The 18,034-nt window shown below is 42.6% G+C and overlaps 2 protein-coding genes across 4 annotated transcripts in view; one reads left to right on the top strand and one right to left on the bottom strand.

Annotated features, from left to right (window-relative positions):
• The window catches only part of rif1 (replication timing regulatory factor 1), a 28,596-nt gene extending 24,067 nt beyond the window's left edge, over positions 1 to 4,529 (top strand). For all 3 annotated transcript variants that reach the window (XM_080753172.1, XM_080753173.1, XM_080753171.1), the window contains 6 exons: positions 152 to 280; positions 399 to 485; positions 1,665 to 1,780; positions 1,906 to 2,059; positions 2,617 to 2,740; positions 2,861 to 4,529. In XM_080753172.1, coding sequence (XP_080609298.1) covers positions 152 to 280; positions 399 to 485; positions 1,665 to 1,780; positions 1,906 to 2,059; positions 2,617 to 2,740; positions 2,861 to 3,129 — 879 coding nt within the window. In that variant the 3' untranslated portion in view covers positions 3,130 to 4,529. The remainder of the gene's footprint in view (positions 1 to 151; positions 281 to 398; positions 486 to 1,664; positions 1,781 to 1,905; positions 2,060 to 2,616; positions 2,741 to 2,860) is intronic.
• A 10,217-nt stretch (positions 4,530 to 14,746) lies between these two features.
• neb (nebulin) overlaps positions 14,747 to 18,034 on the bottom strand; it is a gene marked incomplete at its 5' end in the record, with an annotated part of 93,346 nt that continues 90,058 nt past the window's right edge. The window contains 2 exons of the mRNA XM_080753524.1: positions 14,747 to 15,000; positions 17,629 to 17,732. Coding sequence (XP_080609650.1) covers positions 14,827 to 15,000; positions 17,629 to 17,732 — 278 coding nt within the window. The 3' untranslated portion in view covers positions 14,747 to 14,826. The remainder of the gene's footprint in view (positions 15,001 to 17,628; positions 17,733 to 18,034) is intronic.

Genomic DNA, 18,034 nt, shown 5'->3' with positions numbered 1-18,034 from the left:
TTGGTACACTGCCTGTCTTTGGGCTTTGTACATAGGAGTAAGATGTACATTATTATTATTATCATTATTGCGATGAATGATTGTTTATAGGCCTGGAAATTGGGTAAATATTCTGGAAAAAAAAACGTTTCCCTCTATTTTTATCTTACAGTCAAGAAGAGTTTCCTTTGCCAACCCAATCCAACACCAGGAACTGGCAGATGACATTGACCGTCGCAGCCCAGTCATCAGAACCAGTTCCCCAAAAAGATCTAAAACTACTAGCATCACACACCAGAAGGTATATAGTCATATCTGTTTTTTTTCCCCTTCACATAAAAAAAAAGTTAAACTGGGTGCCTGATGATTACATTTAGGGCCTGCAAATCTTAACATTTTGATTATTCTCTGTATTGCAGTACGTCACTACTCCAACCAAGGGCCTGCTCCTTCTCAGTCCAAGGAATCTCCATAGTTCTGGGTACAAGAGCTCCAAGAAATGCTTGGTATGTGCCCCCAACTTGATTATCTATCAATTTGATGTTCAAGTCCTTTCGCATACTGTGATGCTGTTAGGTTTTCTATGCAATGGGTCCCGGGACTCAAGGATGGTCTTTCAGATAGGTCACAGGGACATTTTATCCCCACAAAAAGTCACACAAAAATTCGACGAGTCATGTTATTTTTTGACAAAGTGCAGCATTTAACTCGTATTTCATGGTTATGATTATAATATAGTTATGTTCATGTAGAAAATGTGTCTGAAAGAAATTAACCACAATTCCAAATCTGACAACTTTAATATTTGCACATATACATATGCAATATGCAGACATAGAACAGTGCAAAGTATATGCAAAATGTAAAGTAAACTTAAATAAAGACATAGTAAGTAAATTTCATTAATTACTTTGTGGTGCATTCAGTGAGCTCAAATGTCAATAAAGTGCAGCAATTATACATTTTGACTTACTAGGTTTTGAAAATAGGCTTGTTCAAAGTCTTCTTTGGTGGCATTTTACAGCACAATAACCACAACAATGAATCACAGTTTATTTTTAATGTAAGTTATTTTCGTTGACTGCACAAGTTTCAGCACTCTGGTCAGCGCATGTCCCTGCACAGAGAAGAGTCACGTTTCAGCGCCGTCCTATGGAACGGTCCCATACTACACATTCTTTAGTGGCACCTATTTTGGTGTAGCACCGGACACTCAGTGCCTCAATGGTCCAGGAACGGTCTGGTGCTACGCTAAAGAATGTGCCCCTAAAGAATTCGGTTACACTGATACGCACGTGCGCACATGTGGCTGTGGATTACTCTGTGGATCCTTATTATCGTTTTTATTGTGTTACTAAGACTATTTCTACGCAAATTTTATTTTTTATAATGTAGGTAAAGTAGGATACGGCCACCACAACGGTGGTGTCCGTGGACTTTTTAAATGTTTCTTTTTACCGCAGTTTATTTTTAACATGGACTCTGTTTGCAACAACATCTCTTGTGCATCCCAGGGACTGCGCGACGCTGACATCAATACGTCCATTCACAATAGGGTGCGTCGCTGACGCAGGACACAGGCCACCCAGCATCTCTGCGGCTGCGCATAACCTTTCTTGTTATGATTTCCGCATTCCGAAAGCTATATTTTTCTCTTGATGGACTTTTGTACACATTGATTTCAGATATCAGAAATGAGTCAAGAGCCACGGCCAATCCCCAAGGACTGTGTGTACCCTGCCTTGGTTGCATGCTCTACACCCGTGGAGGCTGTGCTGCCTCAGATCACCTCCAACATGTGGTGAGCACAAGAAGGGATGATCCAAGTGTACACAGCTGCTGTTTAGTTTGTCATGACAAAATGGTGAATGATTGCATCGGCACGAATTTTGTTTTGACGGTCATATCCTTCCTGTTAATGTGCAGGCCTCGAGGTTTTGGGCAGCTGGTACGAGCCAGGAACATCAAAACCGTTGGTGACCTCAGCGCACTTACCCCCAGTGAGATCAAGACTCTACCAATTCGATCCCCAAAGATTTCCAATGTCAAGAAGGCACTTAAAACCTATCATGAACAACAGGTGAGTTGTACAATGAAATTCTTCATACCGAGCAATATTCCTTGTAGTGTGCTAATGAATCTAAGAAAGTTAGTCGCGTACATGGAGTGGACGTGGCTCAATGGTTAATTAATTATGAATTATTTAATACCAGGCAGTCGATGTGTTAACACAATCAGTATTAAGGAATTAATTAATCTGCCTCTCCTGGGGTTTTTCAGTGTGTTTACCTTATTTTCACCATGTGGCCAGGACGTAAACAAAAAGCACATGGCCGGGCGGATGATCATGCTATTTGTGAATCAAACAGTTTTATTTGTCTTTGTTGCATGTTGCTTTTAACCTGGCGCTGTGCAGCACTTAGGAACTTTGTTTTGAAAGGTGCCATCTGTGTCTGCTTTGACATCAAATAAAAAGGGGCAAACATTTCCCATGACCATCTAAATCTTTTACAATACATGATTCCATTTCTACGATATAGCCATTGGGTGTGTGCGCATTTCAAAGCATGCTCAAGTTACAGGGTTCAAAGCTAGTGACTTCATTTTCAACTTGATGTATGAACTGTTTTCCTGCAGCGCAAAGGGCAGGCCGGCGATGAGTTGAAGAGCTTTGACGAAACGGAGAAAATGACCTCTGAACCCGAGACCAACAGTCCACAAAACCAGGAAGAGGATGACAAGTCCCCAGGCGAGCCCTTGGGTACGTTTCAAAACTACGTAGTAATAGAGAGGTGCTGTGTATACAGAGAGTGCTGGGTCTCAATATGCTGCTTTGTATTTGATTCTTGAGTTAAACCTTGATTCCCTGCTTCGTCAACAGCCACAGAGCTGATCGAAGAGCCTGTGTCAGAGGACCTGAAGCCGGCTGAGGACATCTCCAAGGCTCTGATAGCCGATGAGGGGCCCACAGACAACCAGTTGAATCAGGATCAGGATTTGGGGGCCCTGGTCTCTAAAGTGATTCCACAGGAACTTGGCCACTGTTCAGATGAGCAGCTGCTTCACTTGCAGGATCAACTGCTTCACCTGCAGCTGAGGGTGGTGCGGGAGCAACAGGCACGCCTGCACCAAAGATGCAGCGACGCCTGATGGGAACGTCAGTTCAGCCAAATGACTTGTAACAAATAACCTGGAATGGTGCGTTGGTCCTGACCCATAACAAACAATACAGACTGGATCTATTTGTGGCCGTCCGTCAATGTTGAGAGAGTTCAGAGACTTGGCGATGGGATTTTGGTCATAACACAATTGGACATGTTTATACGGCAGTCATCTTGCACCGCCACAGTGTGATATCTTCCAGCCCTGAGTATGAAAATAAGAGCAAAATGGCCACGTGTGTATGGTCTATTGGCGGCAGTGAACTGGCAACATGGTTTGTATGTTATGTTGAAGGGCCAGAACGATGGCCAAGTTACTCAGTTCTTGGGACAGACCAGAGACCATGGCCTAATTAAGATTATTTTTTAGATGGGACTTCCATGTTTTTAAATTCACAGTTTATTACTTTAATCCATTTTTTCCGTTCCTCGTGACCTGTAAACAAATAAAGCTTATTTTACATTATTGGCTTTGTTTTTAACCATTTGTATTTACAGTAGCTCTGAGGCGGTCTCCGTCATGGTCAAAGGGAAACGGTGTCACACTCCAGTTGAATAACATGAAGCAACTTTTTTTAATTATTATTATTGTGATAGCCTGGAGATAGATGACACTTTAAAGATTTGTTTTTCTTAATCCTCAAACGCATAACTCGAATGTTCCTTGAAGAAATATGATTCATTTTTCATCCTTGCCCTTTCAGTTGCATATTTTTGTGCAAGAAACTTTATTTAAAAATTTTAATTGATTACTTTATTAGTAAAAAATGTAAACAGCACTGCGGTACAGTAAAACACATTGACAAAAGGATAAAACAAAGTACCCCCACAACATATCTAAACTCCCTCTGGTCTTCCATCCCAAACTATCAAAGTGTGTTGGAATTAGGTCGATCATGGGCTTTAGGCAGAGTATTGGCCGTATGAGTTTGTTTTGGGTGGTCTAAAGCTTAGTTTTTAGTGACCTTGAGAAGTGTTGATGACCAAGAGATGTTGTGCAAGCGTAATCAAAATTACAAGGGTTTCAGTCTTTAGAGCACTCTTGTTGACTAAAAATAAAATCCTGCCCAAATATCGTGTCCTTTGATAGACTTCCATGATCACCTTGATGCCATGTTTTCCCCTGTCAGTTTGAATACAGCCGAAATATAGACCCTCTTTACTTAACAGTCACTTTACTGCTGCCGGTATTGTCTTTTAGGCTGTCATGTTAACACGCAGCACTTCATCTGTATATATGTTTTTAGGACTTGTTAATGCTGCTGTCATCTTAAACTTTGTTTTGAACTGTTCGGGATCTCTATCATGAAAGGATGGACGGTAGTGGACAATACCTCTGCTTTTATTCATACAGTACTTTTCGAAACATTAATAAAAGTTTTAGTGATATGTATCAGTACTGTCTCATGATTTATTTGAAGACTCATCCTGATTTAGACGTAACGTGTTTTATGCTTTCATTAGTGTTATTATAATGGTTGGTCAGAAACTGTTGCTCATTATCATCTGCAGCATCTTCTCAGGAACACCATACCCACAGAATATTCATGAGCTTTCCTCTGTGTATGGTGTCAAGCTTAAAAAAATATATATATATATTCTGATTATACAAGTTTTATTGGTGTGGTTGCCTAGAGGGCAACACATTATAGTTCTAGTGTAGCTTTATTCTTTTAGAATTCTAGATAAACAATCTAGACTATAATTATGGTGTATTATGGCATATTTGCCAGGGATCCTTTTTTGACATAAGTCTCTAAAATACAAACAACTGAAAATAACTATTAAACACCTGCTGTGGGAGATGGTGTAGTGGTGTCATTGTCGAAATATTTTGAAAATGTCAAGCCTCAAATACAAAAGAAGTACTCAACCACTTGACAATACTTTCAGTGATAGATGGTGAAGTGGTATGAAGTTCAGGCTCTCAAAGCAGAGATCACATGTTCTAATCCCAGGCCTCCTACAGATCGTTGCCATTGTACTTAGACATTTTCAAGGTTAAAAAATACTCAAAGGTACCAGAGATTTCAGTGCAGAGGTCCCATATTCAAGTCCTAATCCTTTTACATTGCTGTAGTACTTAAGATTTCTTTTTTATTTGGGGGGGGGGGGGGCTTTTCTGCCAGGTGTACAGTAGGCTGACAGGAGACAGGGAGAGAGATGGGGGGATGTCAATGTCATATAGCAAAGGTCGTCAGGATTGGAACTCGAATCTGCAACACTGCAAGGGCTGGATTGCCAGCCTAGGTACCCGCCTGGACCACTACTCTGTGGCCCAGGCCTTTGCTGAAGTACTTTGATATTTTCAAGGTTAAAATACAAAAGAAGTACTCAAAGCACAAGAATATATGTGCAAATTCACAAATGTAGTAGCTAAATCTGTCCAATGACCCGGTCATCAAATTATTGGCTTAGAAATGCAACACAAACTAAAAAATCTCTATGAATTGAAGTAATAAATTGGCCTCCTGTGTTAACTCTGCATAGCTGAATAGGATGGGGTAGGTCTGTCTTACATGCCTGCCAACCTCAGATCGTCAGAAAACTGGAGATTTTCTTCCGGGGGGAGGGGGGGTCTTAGTGACCACAACACCAAGCAGGTGGTCTGGGGGTCCCCTCCCCCTGGATTTTTTGATACCTTTATCAGGCCCGCTTTACTAGCAATTTAAGTATTAAAAGCGCAAGTTGGCATCTCGACAGAGTGCATTGAGACAGGCAGCGAGCCTTAAAAGCATTCAAATAATACAAATACATTAATAAATGGCAAATGCAGCAGATCTACAAGCTCAAAATGTGTTGCTTCGCACCACGTTTCAATCTTCTGTATCTGCTACTTTCGATGCTTTTGTGTGACTGTTGTATGATAAAGTAGGACATTAATTTATAAAAGATATATAGTGAAATTGGAGAAGAAATGTCTGCCTTCATGTGAACGCTTACAGCGTATTTTTATGTCAGTATTTTGTGATCTGTGGTATGTCCCTAACTGAGACTTGAACCTGAAACCTTTTGTTCAGTAGGCTTTCACTCTAGACACTGAGCTATGACTGTCCCTCTGCATAACACAGTGATTCTCACACATGTTCATGACAAAGACCCGTTAATTGATACCAATTAGAACGATTTGAATTTAAAAGAAAAAAGAAAGTGTTAAATTTTGTCAAGACATGGTGACAAGTTGAGAACTAAAAGACAGGATTTTTCTGAAACGCTTTCATTTCAAGGGCCAACAATTTGTATTGTATTTGGCCACAGACCCCTATGGGAAGAGATGTAGATTTATACAGATTGTTATTTAAAACAGCATCAAAAATTGCTTTCCTGTCAAAAAGTAAGGCAGGAATTGAACTTATAACATTCTGTCCTTCAGGAAGATTTTTAGACCAGTCAGTCACTGAGGTTTTCAATATTTTAACTGGATAATAAGACAAAAGGTAGAGTCCTGTTTCTATTGCGGTTCAAAAACATTCAAACATCTAGACAAGCAACAACAAACAAGAGCAAATATGCTATTAAAGTTCTTCTTTTCTATTTTCTTTTGTAACGTTGTTTGTTGTTTGTCTAATATGAAAGAAATACCATTTGGTTTCAAGCAGCAAGTAGCTTAATGAGTTAGGATACTGAGCTAATGATACAGAGGCTGTGGGTTCAAGTCCCACTAATCTTACTTTAAAGACTGATTTCCAGCAGAATAACCTCAAAACCAGTTCAGAAAGCATCGTGAGATGACCTCGCTGTGCTGGTGCAGCGGACTAGTAATGAGGTCTGTGAAGCAGAATACCTTTAATAGGTTCGTTCAAATCTGGTCGTGGTCGAGGCGGGGTCTGCTTGGGGCATGTGAGCAATGCATGCAAGATCATACAGACATTCACTTAAGTAATGACTTAAAGATGAGAAGTCATTTATAAAGATGTCTTACTTTGCTTCAGTCATCAAATCTGTACACCATTTGGAATTTTAAGGCTGAAATTGTACCCACGCTTGTAAAGCAAGCCTGATGAAAGAATGAAACATGTATCAAACAAAAATATTTAACAGAACACAGGGAAATATTATATTTCTGTTAAGAAGTTTTTGGGGGAACCCCTGTTGTGGAGTTCCGTGCACCCCCACGACCCAAACAAGTGAGTCCCAAAATCAAGGCGAAAAACCTGGAAAAACGTGAGTCCCATCAAGGCGAAACACCCGCAGATATGTGAGTCCCAAAATCCCCCAAAAAGTGAGTCCCAAAATCAAGGCGAAAAACCTGGAAAAAAGTGAGTCCCATCAAGGCGAAACACCCGGAGAAATGTGAGTCCCAAAATCCCCCAAAAAGTGAGTCCTAAAATCAAGGCGAAACACCTGAAAAAAGTGAGTCCCATCAAGGCGAAACACCCGCAGAAATGTGAGTCCCAAAATCCCCAAAAAAGTGAGTCCCAAAATCAAGGCGAAACACCTGGAAAAAGGTGAGCCCCATCAAGACGAAACACCCGGAGAAAAGTGAGTCCCATCAAGGCGAAACACCCAGAGAAAAGGGAGTCCCAAAATTCCCAAAAATCCCCCAAAAAGTGAGTCCCAAAATCAAGGCGAAACACCTGGAAAAAGGTGAGTCCCATCAAGACGAAAAAAGTGAGTCCCAAAATCCCCCAAAAAGTGAGTCCCAAAATCAAGGCGAAACACCTGAAAAAAAGTGAGTCCCATCAAGGCGAAACCAAACATGCAAATGAGGTCCAAGTCAGACCTCTAGAAGGCCAATCTGTCTGTAATCGAGAGATTCTAGGCTGACTTGGACCTCATTTGCATGAGCTTTTTTTCCTCTGGGTGTTTCTCACTTTTTTCAGGTGTTTCGCCTTGATTTTAGAGAGAGAGCTAGATCTCACACCTTTCAACAAAAAGAACAATCAAATACGGCCCCCCCAGAGATACTACTTATGATCATGACTTGTATGTTTGCTATTGTTTGTATGTATGTATTATTTATTTATGTTAACTGTTTCATTGTGTGTTTTTGTTAATGTATAACTTTTGATTTTGTGTGGAAAAAAATTGAAAAAAAAGAGCATGCATTGTTGCATTTATCTCTGACTTAATGTAATTTGCTCGAATAAAAAACATTTGAAACAAATACGGCCCCCCCAAATCAAATAGCCAAGGAACTATAATGGCTGCATATCAGTGCCAGTGGGTCTTTGACACATGGGTTAGCCTACTTATCACACAAAAAGTGTGAAATGAGAAATGTAAAAAAAATAATAATAATAATAAAATAAAATAAAAATACTAAGGCTACTTCCAAATATGAAAAAGGGTGAAAATCTCCTGTTTTGGGGGATATTCTGGAACAAGAGACATGGTCAAATAACAGGAGACTTCTTCCAAAAACAGGAGGGTTGGCAGGTATTTTAACATCAGTTATTATGGTGGTACTTGGAGAGAGAGACACATATTTTCTGAGGTGGTACTTGGTATAAAAAGGTTGAGAACCACTGCTTTAGTGCTTTGACAATTTCAAGGTTAAAAAAATACAAAACAAGTACTCAAAATCACAAGAATATATGTGCACTGAGAGATGGAGCTCAGACTCAGTGCAGATCTTGCATTTTCAAATCTCAGTCCTCCCATGTTGTTGTAGCACTTTGACATTTTCAAGGTTAAAATACAAAAGAAGTACTTAAAACACATTGCAGAACATGTGCAATGAGAGGTGGTGTAGTGTTTGTAGGAGGACTGAGATTTGAACTTGGGATGTCAGGTCAGCATTGAGAGACTTCTCTTTAGACCACTGGACCATTTCTCACTGGAAGCTTTACTTCCTTTTTAGTAAAACTGGGATTAGAACATGGATCCTCTGAACTGAGACTCTGATCTTTATACTGCTACAGTCTCTCTCTCTCTCTCTCTCTCTCTCTCTCTCTCTCTCTCTTTCTTGATGTTATGACTGATATGCAGCCACGGCCATTATACTGTATGTTGTATTTAAATTATCAGACAATAATCTGGAAGTCTGGATAGAATCAAGTACCTTGGTCACTTTATTACTGATCAAATGACTGATGATATCTTCAGACAGTGTAGATTAGAAAGTTGTATGCTCAAGCAAACACTATTGCTCGAAATCTAGTATGCATAGGCTGCAAGTTGCATAATGATGCTATGAGAATACTCCTTAAAAACCCAGAGGGGGCAGTGCTAGTGAGATGTTTGTCACTGCTGGAGTGAGGACTTTTAAAGTACTCAAATTCATGAAACGTTTGGATGTATCTACGAACGGCATCATTGTGGCGCTTTCAAGCCCCCTTATGAGCAGTTCACGCTATACATCCAGACTAAGGGTACACTGGCTAAAATGCCTGTGTTTTTCCTGTGGGCTAAGATATGTACTATTTATTTTACATTTTCTTATAGATTTTTATTGCCTGTTGTGTTTCTTTTATGTCTTGTACACTGTTTTATATTTTGTACCCTGTTTTATGGACCTGAGTCCGCTAATAAAGATTGATTGATTGATACTGTAGTTCCTTGGCTATTTGATTTTGGGGGGGGGGGGCGTATTTGATTGTTCTTTTTGTTGAAAGGTGTGAGATCTAGCTCTCTCTCTAAAATCAAGGCGAAACACCTGAAACAAGTGAGTCCCATCAAGGCGAAACACCCGGAGGAAAAAAACTCATGCAAATGAGGTCCAAGTTAGCCTAGAATCTCTCGATTACAGACAGGTCTGACTTGGACCTCATTTGCATGAGTTTTTTTTCCTCTGGGTGTTTCGCCTTGATGGGACTCACTTTTTTCAGGTGTTTCGCCTTGATTTTGGGACTCACTTTTTGGGGGATTTTGTGACTCACTTTTCTCCGGGTGTTTCATCTTGATGGGACTAACTTTTTTCAGGTGTTTCGCCTTGATTTTGGGACTCACTTTTTTGGCGATTTTTGGGATTTTGGGACTCACTTTTCTCTGGGTGTTTCGCCTTGATGGGACTCACTTTTCTCCGGGTGTTTCGTCTTGATGGGGGCTCACCTTTTTCCAGGTGTTTCGCCTTGATTTTGGGACTCACTTTTCTCTGCTTGTTTCGCCTTGATGGGACTCACTTTTCTCCGGGTGTTTCGTCTTGATGGGACTCACTTTTCTCTGGGTTATGGGACTCACTTTTCTCCGGGTGTTTCGTCTTGATGGGGCTCACCTTTTTTCCAGGTGTTTCGCCTTGATTTTGGGACTCACTTTTCTCCGGGTGTTTCGCCTTGATGGGGGCTCACCTTTTTCCAGGTGTTTCGCCTTGATTTTGGGACTCACTTTTCTCCGGGTGTTTCGCCTTGATGGGACTCACTTTTCTCCGGGTGTTTCGTCTTGATGGGGGCTCACCTTTTTCCAGGTGTTTCGCCTTGATTTTGGGACTCACTTTTCTCCGGGTGTTTTGCCTTGATGGGACTCACTTTTCTCCGGGTGTTTCGTCTTGATGGGGGCTCACCTTTTTCCAGGTGTTTCGCCTTGATTTTGGGACTCACTTTTCTCCGGGTGTTTCTCCTTGATGGGACTCACTTTTCTCCGGGTGTTTCGTCTTGATGGGACTCACTTTTCTCTGGGTTATGGGACTCACTTTTCTCCGGGTGTTTCGTCTTGATGGGGCTCACCTTTTTCCAGGTGTTTCGCCTTGATTTTGGGACTCACTTTTCTCCGGGTGTTTCGCCTTGATGGGGGCTCACCTTTTTCCAGGTGTCCAAGTTAGCCTAGAATCTCTCGATTACAGACAGGTCTGACTTGGACCTCATTTGCATGAGTTTTTTTTCCTCTGGGTGTTTCGCCTTGATGGGACTCACTTTTTTCAGGTGTTTCGCCTTGATTTTGGGACTCACTTTTTGGGGGATTTTGTGACTCACTTTTCTCCGGGTGTTTCATCTTGATGGGACTAACTTTTTTCAGGTGTTTCGCCTTGATTTTGGGACTCACTTTTTTGGCGATTTTTGGGATTTTGGGACTCACTTTTCTCTGGGTGTTTCGCCTTGATGGGACTCACTTTTCTCCGGGTGTTTCGTCTTGATGGGGGCTCACCTTTTTCCAGGTGTTTCGCCTTGATTTTGGGACTCACTTTTCTCTGCTTGTTTCGCCTTGATGGGACTCACTTTTCTCCGGGTGTTTCGTCTTGATGGGACTCACTTTTCTCTGGGTTATGGGACTCACTTTTCTCCGGGTGTTTCGTCTTGATGGGGCTCACCTTTTTTCCAGGTGTTTCGCCTTGATTTTGGGACTCACTTTTCTCCGGGTGTTTCGCCTTGATGGGGGCTCACCTTTTTCCAGGTGTTTCGCCTTGATTTTGGGACTCACTTTTCTCCGGGTGTTTCGCCTTGATGGGACTCACTTTTCTCCGGGTGTTTCGTCTTGATGGGGGCTCACCTTTTTCCAGGTGTTTCGCCTTGATTTTGGGACTCACTTTTCTCCGGGTGTTTTGCCTTGATGGGACTCACTTTTCTCCGGGTGTTTCGTCTTGATGGGGGCTCACCTTTTTCCAGGTGTTTCGCCTTGATTTTGGGACTCACTTTTCTCCGGGTGTTTCTCCTTGATGGGACTCACTTTTCTCCGGGTGTTTCGTCTTGATGGGACTCACTTTTCTCTGGGTTATGGGACTCACTTTTCTCCGGGTGTTTCGTCTTGATGGGGCTCACCTTTTTCCAGGTGTTTCGCCTTGATTTTGGGACTCACTTTTCTCCGGGTGTTTCGCCTTGATGGGGGCTCACCTTTTTCCAGGTGTCCAAGTTAGCCTAGAATCTCTCGATTACAGACAGGTCTGACTTGGACCTCATTTGCATGAGTTTTTTTTCCTCTGGGTGTTTCGCCTTGATGGGACTCACTTTTTTCAGGTGTTTCGCCTTGATTTTGGGACTCACTTTTTGGGGGATTTTGTGACTCACTTTTCTCCGGGTGTTTCATCTTGATGGGACTAACTTTTTTCAGGTGTTTCGCCTTGATTTTGGGACTCACTTTTTTGGCGATTTTTGGGATTTTGGGACTCACTTTTCTCTGGGTGTTTCGCCTTGATGGGACTCACTTTTCTCCGGGTGTTTCGTCTTGATGGGGGCTCACCTTTTTCCAGGTGTTTCGCCTTGATTTTGGGACTCACTTTTCTCTGCTTGTTTCGCCTTGATGGGACTCACTTTTCTCCGGGTGTTTCGTCTTGATGGGACTCACTTTTCTCTGGGTTATGGGACTCACTTTTCTCCGGGTGTTTCGTCTTGATGGGGCTCACCTTTTTCCAGGTGTTTCGCCTTGATTTTGGGACTCACTTTTCTCTGCTTGTTTCGCCTTGATGGGACTCACTTTTCTCCGGGTGTTTCGTCTTGATGGGACTCACTTTTCTCTGGGTTATGGGACTCACTTTTCTCCGGGTGTTTCGTCTTGATGGGGCTCACCTTTTTCCAGGTGTTTCGCCTTGATTTTGGGACTCACTTTTCTCCGGGTGTTTCGCCTTGATGGGACTCACTTTTCTCCGGGTGTTTCGTCTTGATGGGGGCTCACCTTTTTCCAGGTGTTTCGCCTTGATTTTGGGACTCACTTTTCTCCGGGTGTTTCGCCTTGATGGGACTCACTTTTTCTCTGGGTGTTTCGCCTTGATGGGACTCACTTTTCTCCGGGTGTTTCGTCTTGATGGGGGCTCACCTTTTTCCAGGTGTTTCGCCTTGATTTTGGGACTCACTTTTCTCTGCGTGTTTCGCCTTGATGGGACTCACTTTTCTCCGGGTGTTTCGTCTTGATGGGACTCACTTTTTTGGGTCGTGGGGGTGCACGGAACTCCACATCGAGGGTCTGAGGTTCCCCCCAAAACTTCTTAACAGAAATATAACATTTCCCTGTGTTCCGTTACATGTTTGATACTTTTATCAGGCTTGCTTTACTAGCGTGTAGATCCTATTTTCAAACATTAGTTTTGATACTAATTATTCCAGAGTTTTTCTATATTGCAGTATTGATACTTTTAATTCACTGGAGTATTTTACATTTTTGGAGCTAGTAGGATAATAGTATAGTGTTGGTAGTGACAGACCGCATTACCAGTCCACTGCACCGGCACAGCAAAGTCGTCTCACAACACTTTCTATGCTGCTTTTCAAATCATTCTGCTGGAAATCAGTCTTTAAAGTAAAGACCTCAGTGGGGTTTGAACTCACAGCCTGAGGATCACTAGCGCAACACCCAAACTCATTGAGCTACTTGCTGTTTGAAGTACCTCAGTCTTTTTTCTTATTAGAGGAACAACAGGCAGGTATTATACACCAGTGGTTTTGAATATTCTTTTGTATTTTAACCTTGAAAATATCAAAGTAATACAGCGGTATAGGAGGACTGGGGTTTGAACATGTGACATCTGCCTTTACTAATGCTTGTCACCCTTTTCCCCCTCTCTGATTGGCTCCCCATTAGAGTCAAGGGCAACCACACTTGCAATTTCCAATTGCATCTTTCTAGTTCACTCTTGTTCCAAGACAGATAATGTACATTTCTGGTAGAATGTCCCCATTGCATCCGCCCTCCTCCTCTTAATGTACGTTTCTGGTAGAATGTCCCCATTGCATCCGCCCTCCTCCTCTTAACAAATATGTATTGTTCCATTATTATTCAAGATGGGGTGCCATGACCCCCCCCCCCCCCCCCCCCAGCTGAAGTAAAAGGGGAGGGGATAAAATTATGTCATTATATCAGTGTATTTCAGTTGGGCCTTTTGACTCAGAGGCTTTCAGCTTTCAGAAGAAACCAAAAATACACAGGGAAGGCACATTTGCACATTATAACCACACTCGGTGGTCTATCAGAGTGATGTTAACTCCGTAGACACATACAATACAGAAAAAGTACAAAACTATCGCACCATCTCTTTAAGTAACACTTAACAGCCAGAGTACAACATGGTAGGATGAACATAAGAGAGCAGAGTCTTGCAGAAGCTTGGTGTGCTTTATTAGCTAGATTAAAAGGTGCACAACATCCATTAACGTCAGACCTTTAGGTAATCAGAGGAAACAAAACACACACTACTAGTGGCCAGCCTTCAGTAAAGGAGGGTCGACTGGGGCTTGACTCATTCAACTCTTTAGGACTGGTTTGATCATGGAGGAGATACAGGGTTAATGCCTCCTTCAGGTTCTTAACTTCTTTCCTTCTCTTCGCTACTCCTGTCGTAGGTGACTAGAGTTTATCTCCGTAAGGTTCAACATTTCTATTAGCGTAGTTCGAACAGCATGAGCCCATATATTCTCGTGAGAACATTTCTCTCACAAGGCTTTGTCCAAAAAAAAAAGTCTTCTATATATATTAAATAAGGTGGTTTTGCAATTTACAAAATAATCGTCTGTTAACTAAATGATGTCATCATCACAAGATAGGGTCTTGGAATAGCTTTAACATCCTACAATAGTCTATCATATCATATAGGTATGGTATGTATTCAGAAGTATTTATATGTATATCATATGGTTTGTCACATCCACAGGCAACAGGGGGTGGGGGGGAAGCCATATCTGATAACATATTTGAATATTTGACAACAGACTAACACAGTCACAGTACAACAACAAAACAAAGTTGCTAGTTAGTAGAATCTAAAATCTAGACATTGCACAAAGCCACAGATCCAGCCGCAGGTGGCGGACCTATCAGCTTGCCCCGTGGATGTGTCTCACCCACTCCTGAGGCAGGGTGAGTGGGGGGTGGCTGGGCTATATCTTTAGACTGCCTCAACATAGTTGGCTGGCAGCATGCCGGTCTTGCCGGTGCGCTGCACAGTACCGTACATCCATCCCTCGTCGATGGACTGCACGTTAACGATGACATCACCATCCTTGAAGGCCACCTCATCGCTGTCGGCTGCCGTGTAGTCATACATGGCACGCACGGTTTTCTGTAGAGGAGAGGAAAGCATAATGAGTCGGTCATATGATCACACTACCGAGTCGTTTAACTCTATGAGATCTGAGTCTGTACTAATGCTTGTCAAAGTCTGGGGTTGAGGAAACATTTTATGAGAGAGTCCAGCCTGATTCAGGAAGTCAACGCCACAGCATATCCTTTAACATATCCCTTAACCCGGGCCACATGGTCCTGTGTGCAGGCAGCAACTAAAGATACTCTCACAAAGGCCTGGTTCCCTTGGTGATGACATCTGGCCTAGGTCCATTGTGACCGTCTGCTCGGATTGTTCTTGTGTTAAGATTCTGTTTTGAATAGAAGCCGGGCAGCGGGCAGCTACCCTATTGCATCGTGGGATAACCTCACTTGAATACTATACATTTTCCTGAATGTAGTATGTATCTTACCATGTACTTACCATTTAGTAGCTGAGCTTTCGGACAAACTAAAAGGTTATTTGGCATACTAAATGGTATGTTAGTATGTGATTTTGAATGGGGCCTATCAATTTTCCTGAATGTAGTATGCATCTCACATACTATTTAGTAGGTACTAAGCTCCGGACATACTAAAAGGTAATCTTTTTGGGGGCATACTAAATAGTATGTGATTTCGGACGTGGCCCTAGACTCTTCTCCCTCCTGACTCACAAGCTGTGGTATGACCCCTCCCCCCAGTTAGAACTGCAGATTCACTCCCCATTATTTTCATTTTTACAATGAAAATTAGACTGCACTCTGTCGAGGTGCCAACTTGTGGCTTGTGCACTCGTGACATGGCCTACTTGTGCGCCAGCAGAGCGCGCAAGTACTTCGATCGTTGCTGGGTATACGACGACAGTTGTTGGTCAGTGGTGACGTCTCGCTGACCTCACATCTAGTGTGAGGGTTATTTATATCAGTGTCGCACTTGTTATTGGTGACATCACCGGGAATGCTGCTCCCTCACTGGCTAAAAGCCCTGCCTTTGTACTGTCGGTGGGAAACAGACAGCACCGAGCGCAGTACTTACTTGCGCACTCTGCTGGCGCAAGTAATTACAGAATGCGCCTGAAAATGTCAAATGTTACCAGTGAATGAGTGTTCTCATAAATCTTTTTACTTTATTTTGTGTGTGTGTGTGTGTGTGTGTGTGTGTGTGTGTGTGTGTGTGTGTGTGTGTGTGTGTGTGTGTGTGTGTGTGTGTGTTAGGGCATTCACCAAATATTCGAATGTTCGAATATTCCAATATCAAAGTCACTATTCGACCTTGTTCACCAAAGTCGAATATTTGCTTATTTCTATATTGTTTCTATATATAGATTATAAAGCTTGGCTAGATAGGAAATCATAAGAATGAGTTGTCAATGCCCCTGGTGGATGAATTTGTTGCGACCGTAGGTCGCATTTACTATCAAACCCTGCACAAAGTGTGAGTGAGTCCGTCAGACCGTCCGTCAGTCTGTCTGTTACACCTCACACGTCACACTCTTGCCCTGCTCATATCTCCGCAACCGTTGCCCCGATCCATGCCAAATTTTGCACACACGTTCCTTGCCTGCCAAACTACAACCTCCAAGGACCCCCGAAGCTCCAGGGACCCCCAGGTCCCTGGGGGACCCCCAGATGTAAAAAATGACCAAATGTACTAAACTGACCAAATGACCACCCCAACGGGGCTGCTCACGGGGAATTCCCGGGGACCACCCACTCCTGGTGCTCCAGAACGGATGCAAAAGTGGTGGCGCCCCCAGTGGAGGACCCCCTACACTGCAGCTCACATAAAATGCCGTAACTCCGGCTAGGAGCGACCGGGACAGCCGGGGCCGGTACCTATTCGTCCGCCTTGCCGGCACGGAGACCCCACCCCTCATTTCTCACATGGCCCTCTTCTAGCGCCACCATGAGGCCGATTCTTGCAAAACACATTTTTGGACACTGCTCCTACAATTTTTGCCCTAAAATCACGCAAATCGGTACACAGTATGTCTACACTCATCCCATCAACATGAATCTCTCCCATATAGCGCCACCTCCAGGCCGAATTTTAAAAACACATTTTTGGACACTGCTCCTACAGATTTTGCCCTAAAATCACGAAAATCACTGCACAGTATGTCTACACTCATGTCATCAACATGGATCAGGAAGATTTTGGCAAAACACATTTTTGCCCTATTTGTGGAGATAAGTGACCTACGGTCGCTTATCTCCCGATTAGGGAGCCTTACTGGTTAATGCTCTATACCAGGGTTTCTCAAACCTTTTTAGGCCGTGACCCCCAAAATAAACATATTTGAACTGGGGACCCCCACCCTGAAAAGCACTCGTAATTGTAGGTATTAATGTGACTCGGTTCCACAGATAAACATTGTGAAAATAGCAGATCTAGATGCTCACAACGCGAGGCGTTGTGAGCATGTAGATCGGCTATTTTCACAATGTTTGCCTCTTGCTTACTTAATATTTGACAGTTTGGCCAGTCCTGTCGAATATTCGACTATTCGAATACTTTGAGGTTGAATAATTTGAATACTAAAAATCCCTATTCGTGAATGCCCTAGTGTGTGTGTGTGTGTGTGTGTGTGTGTGTGTGTGTGTGTGTGTGTGTGTGTGTGTGTGTGTGGTGGGGGGGTACTTACACCAGTGGTTGAGGGATGTGAAGGGACAGAGGAGACGGCAGTTTGCTGTGTGGCCACTGATGATGACCTCTGTTGCACCTCCACTGTCTTAGCATGGGTGTAGCCTGTACACAGCAAAACACACCCACCACGGTTACCACTCTGTTCCCCGTACATTCTTATCATTATATGGAACTGAGAAAACAGCTATGACAATAAATGTCCTTTCCACATTGACCTGAGGCTGATTCTACAAATACATTCTGAATCAGTAGTTCTTCAAGTTTCTCATGCCATGGACCCACAAAATGATATGTTTATATTACCGGTATATGTATATACCGTAAATGCATATAAATGTTTTGTGCCAGGGATTTATGTTAAAAAATATATATTATTCAACATTGTTCAAACACAAAGTGATGCG

This window comes from Nannobrachium achirus, assembly GCF_963921795.1.
Source record: "Nannobrachium achirus genome assembly, chromosome: 22".
NCBI lineage: Eukaryota > Metazoa > Chordata > Actinopteri > Myctophiformes > Myctophidae > Nannobrachium > Nannobrachium achirus.
The sequence above is the reverse complement of the archived record's forward strand: the minus strand, read 5'-3'. Positions and strand labels throughout refer to the sequence as shown.